Source organism: Rhinopithecus roxellana, chromosome 16 (assembly GCF_007565055.1).
Source record: "Rhinopithecus roxellana isolate Shanxi Qingling chromosome 16, ASM756505v1, whole genome shotgun sequence".
Lineage (NCBI taxonomy): Eukaryota > Metazoa > Chordata > Mammalia > Primates > Cercopithecidae > Rhinopithecus > Rhinopithecus roxellana.
Genome location: NC_044564.1, coordinates 22779874 through 22793706, shown reverse-complemented (window position 1 = coordinate 22793706; position 13833 = coordinate 22779874). Strand labels below are relative to the sequence as shown.

The following is a 13833-nucleotide window of genomic DNA, read 5'->3' as shown; positions in this document are numbered from 1 at the left end:
ATAGATTTTCTCCTCAAAAAGTGAATCCCGACTAAAACATCTGTTGCAGCGAGCCCCTGATTATTGCCCAGAGACAATGGTAAGTCTTATTGTAACTTAACTGTAGAAGCTTCTGTCTAAATGAAACTATCCAATGAATTACTTTCAGAGTTAGCAAATTTTTAAATGTGATTGGAATTTGTGGTCAAAATGTTAGGTTTAACTTAAGTCCTTCAAAAAAAATCTTCATATAAATTGCTAGATAGAATATTGGTTTTCATCTTTTATTATCCTATGATATAGATCTAAAAACAATCTTAAACGTGTTCCTGTCTTTAAATTTCATTATAGTATTTTATCTGGGGTCAGGCGCAGTGGCTCATGCCTGTAATCCCAGCACTTTGGGAGGCTGAGGCGGGTGGATCACCTGAGGTCAGGAGATCGAGACCAGCCTGGCCAGCATGGTGAAACCCCGTCTCTCCTAAAAATACAAAAATAAGCCAGACATGGTGGCACACGCCTGTAGTCCCAGCTACTCCAGAGGCTGAGGCAGGAGAATTGCTTGAACCCAGGAGGCGGGGGTTGCAGTGAGCCAAGATAGCGTCATTGCAGTGTCACTACACTCCAGCCTGGGCGGCAGACTAAGACTCCATCTCAAAAAAAAAAAAAAAACTGGAATTTAGAATTTTATTTGTTATTATAGTTTGACTAATTTTATGAAAACTATAATAACTAAATATTTATTTTGATTTTAGAAAGTTGAATTTGGGGTAAGGGAAAATATATGACTTATTATCTTTCAATTTTATGACATACTATAGATATATTGCTTACCTATCTGAATCAGGTAACTTAAAATGTCTCTAATACTTGGGCTATCCTCAGTGTTTGGGATGCTCATGTGCCAGACCAAGAAAGTGTGAGCTTGTTTGCAAGAGCCTCTTTAGATATGGTGACTTGTATTATGTGAAAGGGAAAATAAGTTGATGATTAAATAGTTCTGATTGACACATTCCTTTTAGTCTTCAGTTTTGTCTATATGCTTGGAAACCGTGATTCTAATAAGTGTCCTGAGTAACTAGACTCATCCTTAATGCCCTCAGATGGGAAAAGAACAAGGAATATTTCTGTATCTCAGCTTTGTTCCCCCCGAATAGCTGATTGATGTACATATAGTTCTAGAACCTTGACTATGTAGACATAGCCATAATCAAATTAGCTGTACATAATTTCTGTAGAAATTAATTGTCATATTTAGGAACTGGTTATCTACATAAAAGCCTTTTGTTGGTTACACTTTTAGGTTGAAATTTGGAGTTGTATGAATTCATCTTTGCCAGGTAAGCAATAGAAGTGTAAATTTAGGCCGGGCGCGGTGGCTCAAGCCTGTAATCCCAGCACTTTGGGAGGCCGAGACGGGCGGATCACGAGGTCAGGAGATCGAGACCATCCTGGCTAACACGGTGAAACCCCGTCTCTACTAAAAAATACAAAAACTAGCCGGGCGAGGTGGTGGGCGCCTGTAGTCCCAGCTACTCGGGAGGCTGAGGCAGGAGAATGGTGTAAACCCGGAAGGCGGAGCTTGCAGTGAGCTGAGATCCGGCCACTGCACTCCAGCCTGGGCGACAGAGCGAGAGCGAGACTCCATCTCAAAAAAAAAAAAAAGAAGTGTAAATTTAGCACTTAATTTTAAAAACTTACTGTGTGAGTGTAAAATTGGTGTCATTGTCCTGGAACCTAATTTATACTCTGGAGTTTCTATCCTCTCCTTCCCTTCAACACCTAATTTTTTTTTTTTTTTTCCCTAAAACAGAGTCTTACTGTGTTACCCAGGCTGGTCTTGAACTCCTGGCCTCAAGTGATCATCCTGCCTTGGCCTCCCAAAATGCTGAGATTACAGGCATGACCTACCATCTCCAGCCCAAATTTTCAAATATGTAATTTATTCTCATTCACTCAATCCTTAACTTTGTTCTCTTGTCTCCACTTCTGCCATTCTACTGAAACTAGTCTTTGAAAGATTACCAGGATCTCTTGGTTCCTAGATCTTAGGGCTCTTTCTCAGTACTACTCTCTTTGACTTTCTTGAAACACTTGATATTATTGGTTACTACCTCCTTATGACTCCACTTTGGCATCAGAATCTATTCTGCTTTACCTTTTTTTTTTTTTTTTTTTTTTTGCAGATGGAGCCATAAGGACTATGGTTATTTCTGTGTGTGGTCTTCTTCCCTTCTGTCTTCACATTCACCTTAGTAATCTCATTCCTTCCCAGAACTGTTAACTAATCAGCTCTGAGAAGGTAACTCTCAAATCTAAATCATTGTTTGTAGCTTCTAGATATCTTTGTAGATATCTCTACCTGGATCTCTGCATCCAGGTGCCATCTGAAACACAAATCCAAGCTCAAACTCATAACTGCACCTATTGTGAATGATACTAGACTGGAAACCCTCAAGTTATATTTTACTCCTTGTTCTTTCTAGTTCCATTGACTCTCCCCTTGCAAAATTACACCTGTTCTCTCTATTTCTAGTTCAAGTCTTTATTTTTACACTCTTGGGATAGAATATTATAATAACCTTATAACTGATGTTTCAACACATTATATCTTTCTTTCCTATCCTCTTCAAAAACAGTTTCTCAGGGGATATTCACTTCCATCAGAATAAAGCCCAAACTCTCTAGCCTGGCACTCATGATCTCCCAGGATTACAGCCCATTTTCCAGCCCTGGATAGAGCCAAATTCTTGAAAAAAAAAAAACAAAAAAAAAACTGTACCTTATGTATCTCTGAATTCTAGAGGCTGTCACACTGTTTAAAGTTTGTATTTCAAACAGGTTGCCTTCCTGAAATTGCCCACCTCCTTGCCTGTCTCCTAGTTATCCCTGTACCCAGCATCCTATACACACACACACACACACACACACACACACACACACTTGCTAACAAACTGTAATCTCCCTAATAGGATAAATCATATATTGTATTTATTTCATAATTTCATAGCCCACATAACACCTAACAGAGTACCTTGTACATAGTAAGAGCTCAGTAAATATAAATGCTTGTTGAATAATTTAATATTTTCTAAGAGGCCACTGGATACCTGGATACAGCAGCATACTTCATTATGATATAACACGTCACGGAGTTTATGACCTACGTTGATCCATTTAAAATTCTTTCCAACGTGTGAGGAACCTGAATAGCAAGCAGCAAAGATTTAAAAGAAACTATACTAGGCAATGAGGCTAGATGTGTATTTGTTACCCTTTGTACCTTTAAGACACATAGAGATAAGTTTATAATATGCAGTATTTTTAGTCAATTTTTATAATTGGGATAGTTTATTATATTTTGAGAGCTTTGTCTATCTGTGAACCATTTATTTGCTTTGTTTTACTTTTTAGCAGAATGCTTCTATTTGTTTTGTGAAGTCTTAGTTTCATTTCGAGAACTATGTTACTTATTGCCTTGAATCCCTGCCATTTTTTTCAAATATAAATAATAATCTAACTTACTTAAGATATAGATTCCCAAATTTATGTATTACATAGAAGCAGCATAAGGCAATTTTAAAAGAGATAAGGAGGAATTTGCAGCATTCCTACAAGTATAAGACTTTTCTCTTTTCATAATTATTTCTTGTATCTCCTACTGTTTTTTTTTTTTTTGAGATGGAGGTTTGCTCTTGTTGCCCAGGCTGGAGTGCAATGGTACAATCTCAGCTCACTGCAACCTCTGCCTCCCAGGTTCAAGCAATTCTCCTGCCTCAGCCTCCCAAGTAGCTGGGATTACAGGCATGCACCACCACGTCTGGCTAATTTTGTATTTTTAGTGGAGACGAGGTTTCACTATGTTAGTCAGGCTGATCTCGAACTCCTGACCTCAAGTGATCCACCCACCTCAGCTTCCCAAAGTGCTGGGATTACAGGTGTGAGCCACCACACCCGGCCTTTTGTTGTTGTTGTTTTGGTTTTTTGTTTTTTTGAGACAGTCTTGGTGTTGCCCAGGCTGGAGTGCAGTGGTGCAATCTCGACTCGCTACAGCCTCCACCTCCTGGGTTCAAGCAGTTCTCCCACCTCAACCTCCCGAGTAGTTTGGACTACAGGCATGCGCCACCATGCCCAGCTAATTTTTGAATGTTTAATAGAGATGGGGTTTCACCATTTGGCCAGGCTGGTCTTGATCTGCTGACCTCAAGTGATCTGCCCACTTTGGCCTCCCAAAGTGCTGGGATTGCAGGCGGGAGCCACTAAGCCCGGCCGTATCTCCTACTTTTACCTGAGGAATCATTCATTGACATTTATGATTGCAAAAGCAAATTAGAAGCCCGGGCATGGTCGCTTACACCTGTAATCCTAGCAGTTTGGGAGGTCAAGGCAAGCACATTATCTGAGGTCAGGAGTTCAAGACCAGCCTGGTCAACATGGTGAAACCCCATCTCTACTAAAAATACAAAAAATAGTTGGGCATGGTGGCAGACACCTGTAGTCCCAGCTACTCGGGAGGCTGAAGCAGAAGAACTGCTTGAACCTGGGAGGCAGAGGTTACAGTGAGCCAAGGTCACACCACTGCACCCCAGCCTGGGCGACAGAGCGAGACACTGTCTCAAAAAAAAAAGAACACTTTTTATGATTTTATCATCTTTTAGTTTCACAATAATTTGGTTGGAAGAGTCACCACTGAACATAAATTGAACCAGAATAATACATAGTCATTTTGCCCTATGATTAAATGCGCCCATCAAAGCCGGATATACCTGACTCACAAAAATTGCCCCATTTACTAAGTATCAGTTTTTAAACAGGATCATGAATTTTATGCTATTCTAGGTATTTACTGTTTTGAATACAGTAATACTTGTGCCCTTTCTTGTTAGTTTGCTTAAGTTAAATTAAAATCTTTGCCTCTTATCAACAGTTTAACAGTAAGAAAGCCCTCTTCCTTGCTTTTCTTCCCTTGTATGTCCTCTGGTAAAGATGTTACCTACCCAAGAGTGAGAATGACTTAAAGAGCATTTAGGGTGGGAGGGAAAAGAGAAAAAACAAAGGACCTGATAATTATGCTGTGAGGGACTTTGAAAGACTGATAATAGAAGTAAGGGTAAAGGGAAGTCCTTAATAATTTTGAGGCCCTGCTGTCTGAACCAGTTTTCTTATGGATACCTGCTTTGACTTTTAGTAGTAGCCATGAAACATCTGGCATGCTATTTGTTTTTATTGCTACTTATGACCAAAACATTTAAACATTTTGTTTTTAAGGTGTGTTTAAGAAGTCTGATGGCTGGGTTGGCTTAGGCTGCTGTGAACTGGCTATTGCCTTGGAGTGTCGACAGGCGTGCAAGCAGGTAACACTGGGCAGTGAGGCTCTCAAGCATCATGGAGTGCAGTTTGGTTTTAGCTGTGCATATATCTTGGGCCTTGCCCACCTCCTAGCTTTGCAGAGGTAACCCACAAAAACTGCAAATTTAGCATTTCTTGTATAGACCATTTCCTTTTAGACTTGCTGTTTTTTATTTATGACTGCTGCATATGGCCTCATCTTTCTTTTTTTCTTTCTTATCTTTCCTTGTCTCTACCATGCAAAAAACAATATTACGTGATTTTTAAGTCTTCCATACTTTGCCTGCAATCATGCTGAGTCAATCTGAGTGACTCTAAATGGCTGGGTAAATTGAGGGTATGCTTGGATGAGAACATTTGACACAGTTGGCTTATTTTTTCATCTTCTTTTCTCTGTTTCATCATGGCTTTACCCTAAGTGTGTTCTTATATCCCTTCTCTGCTCCTAAGATGAATGTGACTCCTACAATGAGTTATTACTTTTGATTTGATATAGTTCTGCCCCAATTCAGCTACGTGCCTGAGTTTATCCTCACTTCGCATATTTTAGTAGTGGTTTCTCAGAGAGGAAATACTAGCCTCTTGTTTCCTCTACTGCAAGTGGCAGGGATAAACTTAATTGGGAAACTGGAAATGATTAGATGGCACTGAAACCACAGTTGGAAAGCCTTCTTTTATTTTCTTCTTCTAGGGTCTTATCTCTGGACAAGAGTATATGAGATATGGTATTGCCTTCACTTTCACAGAGATGACTATCCTATAGCCTGACCAACAGTCTGGGCAGCACATGACCTAGCTGTCTGCTGCTGTCCTCCAGGCATTGAGGTGAAGCTGAGTTGCAGAGGATTTGAAGTATAATGAGTTTAGTGAGTTGTAAAACAGTTGCTCGCCCATTCTTCTTGCTCTCCCTGTCATCAGCTGGCCTGTTCTAAATTGCACGGGCCTAGGTGATAGAACAGGAAGAATGGAGCAAGGAACCAGAGCCCACAGCTCTGGAATGAAGACTGACTCATGTGGAAAAACAACCACCCCTCAGCAGATTTTTTTTTTTTTTTGGCTTCTTTTATATAGAAAGTATATACTTATATATGGTAAATAACTTGCTACTTCTCTAAGCACCAGTTTCCTCATCTGTAGAGGGGTATCTTCTTTATAAACTTGTTAAGAGACTTACACAAAAATAACTTGTTAAATGCCTGGCATAGTACCTCTTCCCTATTTAGTTGCCCCCTCCATTATATACTCAGCGAGTTCAGATTGAAAGTTTAGAATGTGAAGAGTTAAAGAAAAAGCAAAATGTAGGTGCCCTGGCAGAACTTCACAAGAAAATTTGCTACAGAGTGGAATTCAGCTAAAAAAAAATAAAGTCCTGATTTACAATTTCCTTCAAAGACATCTAGTTTCTGAAATAACAAAAGGACTGTGTTATTATGTGAGATTAAAGCCATAAAAGTTAGAGCAAAGCTCTAGAATATTGAGTAGCCCTAGGGATGATGTTCGTTTTAAGAAATTGCATGAAATTTGTTTTTTGTATTTTAGGGACTTTAAAATATTTATACATAAGGTTTTCCTTGATGAAATAAAGGATACTATATCAGTAATTAACATATGCTAATTTGTGTTCTTTTTGTCCTGTGCTGAATAGCATGTATAATAAATTAATGGAGAAATTTGTTGGTTTTTAGGCATCTTCAAAGAATGATATTTCCAAAGTTTGCAGAAAAGAATATGAGGTATGCATTTTATTTAACAAATGTGGATAGCCTATTCAGATGTTATCAGAATTAACAAAATTACTTAAATTTTTAAAATGAATTTATTTTTATACAACTTCCCTTTTACCTTACAGAAAATTTAGCATAGACAAAATGTCATTTACTGTTTTTGGAAATGTTTTGGTTTTAGTTGATTTTTGTTGAAATGAAGTATTAATTTTAAAGAAATGCCTAAATCTCACATACAAAGGATTTAACCTATAATATTTTTATAACAAAGCAACTAGTTGTATCCAAGCTTGTGAAATAGTTTTTCTCAGGTTTCATGTTCTCTTTTGTCCCATCTCCTATCTCTTGACCCATCCAGGTGGTATTCATTTCTATAAACTACCTCTAATCATGAAGAAAAGTAATGAAAGAAAATCACAGGGCTAGTGTGAATAGCTCAGACTTTCTTAGAATCTTGCATTTGGGGAAAAAAATACTAAGTTACAAAAGCTATATTAAATCTGAAGGGCTCTCCTCTCAATGGTGGGATTTCTAACACTGGTATCTAGATGGGGTAGATACTAAGGCAGGGGTATAGCGGAAGTATTTTACACCATACAAATATGTGCAGAAGATTGTCCCTGATATGAAAAAACCTCCTCATTGGGGCTACTTTGTTCATTTTCTAGAACTCTGTTCTTAAATGTGACAATATTGCTGTTTTTCATAGTGTAAGGCTGTGTAATTAAGGATACTTAAGTGCATATATCTCATGCACCATTTTTATATACAAACATTGGGATTCCTATTGCTGTGTTTTCTTGGAGAAGATAGAATAACTCACTTAACTACTTCTAGGTTATAGTTGTTGTTTTTTTTTTATTTTCTCAAAGCCTGTCTCTCTTATTTTTAAACTGGACAGTCTTATTTATCTTTTGTCCCTTTGTACTGTTTGCTAAGTTATATCTATTCCTCTGAAGACAAATTTCCAAATTATAGCTTTCCTCTGTTCTTACTGAAAGGAGCCCTGCTACAGAGAAGTATAAGATCTTTATTTTCTTATCTCTCTATCTTTGAAATAACCAGTTTTAGTTTCTCTTGAACAAAGTGGCTAACTGTGATAATTCCTTCTTTTCTCCTACATGATGTCTGACACTGTCCATCTTCCATAGCCTGTCCTCCGTTATTTTATTGTGCTTCCTTCTCTTGTCTGGATTTCTGCATTGCCCTAGGAAGTCTGCCAGTATGTGTTGATGAAGGACGAGACAGGAAAGGTAAGAGAGACAAACTGTCCTATGATAGAAATACTAAGAATAGTTTACTTTTCTCTATCTTCCCTAATTTGGCCTAGAATTAAGCAACCATTTTCCAAAAATCTATATGGCAGAAGGGTTCTTTTGTTTTTATATTAAGAATTGATCCCACAAATTCTTCAATATAAGACTCAATTTGATTTCTTACATGTTATTTAGAAACGAAAATAGAGATAAGAGTACTATAATGCAGGAAGGGTTCTGCTTTATAAACCTCATATAACAGTCACTGTCATGATTGTTGAAGTCTAGTCTAGACATAAGAGCTATTTGTTACAAAGTGAATTGGGTAAATTTGGTGTAATATAGCCTATTTTAACTGGACTGGTTCTTTATCAACATCAGAATAATTTATAAACTAGGCTTTTAATATCTTTTCCTTAACGCTGGAATGGTCCCTGAGATGAACTTGTAGATGTATAAGCCATTTCCGTAGGCTTGCAATTTTAAGGGTAGCATTTACCCCAGAGAGTGGTTTTATGTATAGTTTGATTTGAGTTTCAGAGAATGAGTAATTACATTTGTAGGAGCTAATGTTTTCTTTTTTTTTTGGTAAGCTGTTTTAGAGTTCCTTTTGAGGGGATTTGCTAAGAAATTTACTTAAATAAAGCTTTAAAATTTTAATGCCATTTAAGATTTTGTTTTGGTCTAGCTAACCTAAGATAAACCAGTTTAATGTAAAGCATTGTTACATCCAATTTTATAGTCTGTGTTTTTCTTATGCAAATTAATAAGTACCTGTGGAATACCAAGAGTTTTATATATTAGAGCATTAACTGGAATCAGACTTAGTTTAGAATTCTGATTAAGCAACTTTTAGCATAACTCCAAATACTAAAGAATTATATCTAATTGAGTCAGGCTAATTAAAATATATACTGCACACATAAGGGCTCAGGGAAATAAGAAAGCAGAGCAAGAATGTTTGGAGTTATCAGGAAAAAAGTTGCAAATGAGAAAGGCCTGAAAGGATTGGTATAATTTGGGTAAAGACTTAAAGACCTGGCAGGGCGCAGTGGCTCACGCCTGTAATCCCAGCACTTTGGGAGGCCGAGGAGGGCGGATCATGAGGTCAGGAGATCGAGACCATCCTGGCTAACACATGAAACCCCGCCTCTACTAAAAAATATGAAAAATTTAGCCGGGCTTGGTGGCAGGCGCCTGTAGTCCCAGCTACTCCGGAGACGGAGGCAGGAGAATGGCCTGAACCCGACAGGCAAAGCTTGCAGTGAGCCGAGTTCGTGCCACTGCACTCCAGCCTGGGAGACAGAGCGAGACTCCGTCTCAAAAAAAAAAAAAAAAAAAAAAAAAAAGACCTAAAGACCTAAGACTGTGGATCAAAGGTATGTTGTCAGAAATGCACATGGCTTGTGCGGGAGGAAAAGAGAAGACAGACCTATTTTGGTCTGCAAATCTGTGCTCGGACAGGTAAAGTGGTGGGACCAAATCCTGAAAAGATGGCATTTTGAGGCTCAACTCATTATTAATGAGAGGGTGATGATGAAGGTTCTTAAAAGGAGACCAATATATAACAAATAACAAAGCCAATATTTTAGAAAACTTAAACTCATAATCCTGTGCAGGCTAGGTTTTAGATCCCACAAACCCCTCTAGCTTAGCTAAAAAGAGATAATAAATCCCAGACTAGGATAATAGTAATAGAGTCAAATATTCAAGAATAAATCAGAGATTCAAAGGCAGAATCCATCAGCAAGATTTGTTATGATGGATTGAATATAGATAATATTCAGGGACATAATCTAATCTTTTAAGCTTAGTTTCCTGGCATTCATTTACTACTCTTCTATACTTAAAGGTACTAGTTAAAACTTCTCTTTCTGGCAATAGGGCAGACTTGGTACCTGGACCAATCCTCCAGGTGAAAATAACTTAAAATGCTAGATGAATTTGCTGAAAAGAAAATACAGAATGCTCAAGCCAAAAACTAAATGAAGGCAGGAATCCAGAGAAGTAAGAGCAGTAAAGAAGGCATTAACTTTGAGGGCATTTGCTGAATCAATTTTTATAGCTTTGTAGCTTCATGAGGCTCAGAAGTCAGGAGACAAATCCTGGGTTCTGATTGAAGGTGGAAAATCTGATTGAAATCCCCTTTCCTTCCCACCTATAAATTTGGGATTACAAAGGGACTATACACTTAGGGTGACCAGGAAATATGCTCATCTCCCTTTCCAGGGGGGTCTGCAGGGAAAACTGTTTCTCTCCAACATTAATCTTACCTCCATTGAAAATTCATAACTCTAAGCTGGTCTTCACATGAGTTTGCAGCCCAAATTCATATCAAGTGAGTGTTTATAAAACCTCAAGCTGAGAATTTTATTTCAAGTGGTTCTGAAATGGTAGTGGCCCTCATATGCTTGAGAAAAGGTAACACAGATTCTCTCTGGATGAACTGATCTTGTATTTCAGACCTCTTGGGATTTCCACAGATAAAGTCCTAAGGAAAATAAGCAGTTCACAATAAAAAAGTCACAGAACTCACCAGAAAACATGATTCGTCAAATAAAAGCCAACAGGAACAATGGTGAACAGAATCAGACCTAAAGATACTTCAGATATAGAAATTATCAGATGCAGACTAAAATGTTTAATATGTTTAAGAAATAAAATAGGTTTACAAATATGAAGAGCAGGCCGGGTACGGTGGCTCACACGTGTAATCCCAGCACTTTGGGAAGCTAAGGCGGGTGGATTACCTGACGTTAGGAGTTTGAGACCAGCTTAGCTAACATAATGAAACGCTGTCTCTACTAAAAATGCAAAAATTAGCCAGGTGTGGTGGTGCACACCTGTAATCCCAGGTACTCGGGAGGCTGAAGCAGGAAAATCACTTGAACCTGGGAGGTGGAGGTTGCAAAAAGAAGAAGAAGAAGGAGAGGGAGAGGGAGAGGAGGGAGAGGAGGGAGAGGGAGAGGGAGAGGGAGAGGGAGAGGAAGCATACTTGAAAAAGAATCAAAGAGAATTTCCAGAACAGTATAGTTGAAATACAAACACAATGAACACAATGGATGGGTGTTATAATAGTTTAGGTACAGCAAAGAAAGTTAGTAAATTGGAAGATAGAGCTAAAGAAATTATATGGAAAAGAAAGAGGGACATGAGGCTGAAAAATAGTTTAGGACATAGGAAGGATAGAGTGAGAAAATCCTCTCTAATTGAAGTACTAGGAGAAAAATAAATAGGATGGGCAGGAGCAGTGTTTAAAGAAGCCCTACAAATACCCAGCAGGATCAAAGGGGGAAAAAATCCACATATTATAGACAGACATCATAGCTAAAGATTTTAAAAGTAGTCAGAAAAAAAGGCATTGTCTTCAAAGAAGACCAACGACTGATTTCCCAGTAGCAACAGAGGAAGCCAGAAGACAGTAGAATGATTCCTAAATGGTTCCGAAAGAAAGTAACTATCAATCTAGCATTCTATATCCAGCAAAATATATTTCAAGAAAGAGGCAAAATTAAGCTATTTCTAGACAGCTAAAACAGAATTGCCATTAGTGGACCCTTTCTAGAAGTTCTCTGTAAAGGAAGTTCTGAAATATCTACTTCAGACAAAATTATTTGAGATGCAAAAGAGAATGTGAAAATAGAAAGTGGGTAAATTTGGACAGAGATTTTTAAAACAATAGTAATGTATCACTGGATTTTTAAGAAAGAATTAAAACATAGCAACAGTAGCATTTATGTTGTGAAAGGAATTTGAAGAAATTGAAGCATATGGTCTGTTAGGGTCTTTTAATGTAAAGACCCATATCTCATAGGTGATTAGGAATCCAGACTAAAGATGAGGAGAATTATCATGCCCACAGTCAACCTTGAAGTAACCCTTGAAGTGAGTGAGAGCTCCATAGAAGAGAAAGTATAAAAAAGAATAGAAAGCTGGGTTTTGAAAGAGAATAGAATCTTTTAGAATCTAATAGAATCTAAAATAATCTATTCTTTTGAAAAAAGTAGAAAGCTGAGTTTCTTTAGGGAACTAGAAAAGAAGGAGCCAGATACTGATCTGAAATTGATCAAAATGGAATGAGATATTCCAGAAACAGAGAACTTCCTCTCACTGGAAATGTTCAAGTAAAGACTTACCTGGATTCATCATGTGAAGGGGATTTTTGCAACAGACAGGAGATTTGATGATCTCTCTTCCAACTCCATAGCTCTCTTATTCTGATGAATACCTAAGAAATAATATATCATTTGCTACTTAAGAGTCCTTCTTTTGAGAATCACATTTGTTTTGATTGTGGGGTCACCAAACCCTGGCCTGTAGGAGCTACCCAAATCAACCATTAGCTTGATGACTCCTTTATGGGCATGTTCAAGTATTGTGGACATGCTCAATTCTAGGTTCTCTGCATTTTCACAGGCTTTGTCCTTTAACCCACCTAAAAGTATTGGTTAGGCCACATGGGGTTCGTGAATGTGTTGTGAAGATAGAACCAGAGATGATATTCAAAGTATTCAGCAGCTATAGTTACATAGGCACCAGAAGTCAGAACAGATGCTGGCTGTAAACCATAGGAATAGCCATACTTGTGCACACTGGCTGATTAGAACTAAAGTAAAAACGAATTCGTGTTTTTCAGGGGGTGTGAAATACAGTGTAGATTCTTTTTGCATAGTCTTCGTTCACATGTTGGCTGTGAACATTTTCTTCTAGCCACCAAAATTATGGTTTAAACATTTTTTTGGTTGTTGATGGTTATTTTCTTCCTTGAATGTCAGAATAAGCTTCATTAAGGTAATATGAGGCTGATGAATTCCCAGAGACTGGCAATGGCTATAAACTGATGAGATAAATTTTAGTTTGAGGTTTGTAAATCCATTTTATACCTTTAATGGCAGACCTTACCTGCCATTCTCTTAACATGATATCAGGCCATAAATATAAATGCTTTCCATTTGCTGTGTGAGCCACTGAAGTACAATGCTACAAATTTGCCATCATACTTTTTATATTTTTTACTTGTTTCTTCCTTCTCAGATTCTTCTCTAGGCTTTTCTTTGTATTTTCAGAAGTGTCATTTTCATGTCTCTCTTTTCTTTGCTAGCTTTCTTCAATACACTTTTTTGATGTTATTTCATTAAGGAAGGTGAGAAACTATGAAGGAAAGTTAGTAGCGGGTATTTTTGTGAGGACTAACTTTTTTTTCAGTCTTAAGGCAGTTAAGTTTTAAACTAAACAGTTGCCAATACAACTAAAATATTGTTCTGCCATGGGGCTCTGGTTCTGTGAGAATGCTAAAATTAAGACTCTGAGGATTCTGTCTTCTGTTATCCCCACCTATCAGTACACAGCTAAATGTATAGAATGGTGCAGGTATGTGTTAAATTTTATTTTGGGGATGTTCACATTGTTCAAAATTCAAAATGGTATATAATGAATTATCTTTCCCACAGCCATCCAGTTCCTAAAGTTACTAGAGATATTTTCTACATATAAAAGTAAATATATATATGTATAGTCATCCTGTA

At 37.6% G+C, this 13833-nt stretch overlaps 1 protein-coding gene across 1 annotated transcript in view; it reads left to right on the top strand.

The window, feature by feature from the left end:
- Positions 1–13833, top strand: part of RECK (reversion inducing cysteine rich protein with kazal motifs) — an 86907-nt gene that overhangs the window by 21236 nt on the left and 51838 nt on the right. The window contains exons 3-6 of the mRNA XM_010369934.2: positions 5–79; positions 1283–1319; positions 5248–5333; positions 7014–7061. Of these exons, the coding sequence (XP_010368236.2) occupies positions 5–79; positions 1283–1319; positions 5248–5333; positions 7014–7061 (246 nt within the window). The remainder of the gene's footprint in view (positions 1–4; positions 80–1282; positions 1320–5247; positions 5334–7013; positions 7062–13833) is intronic.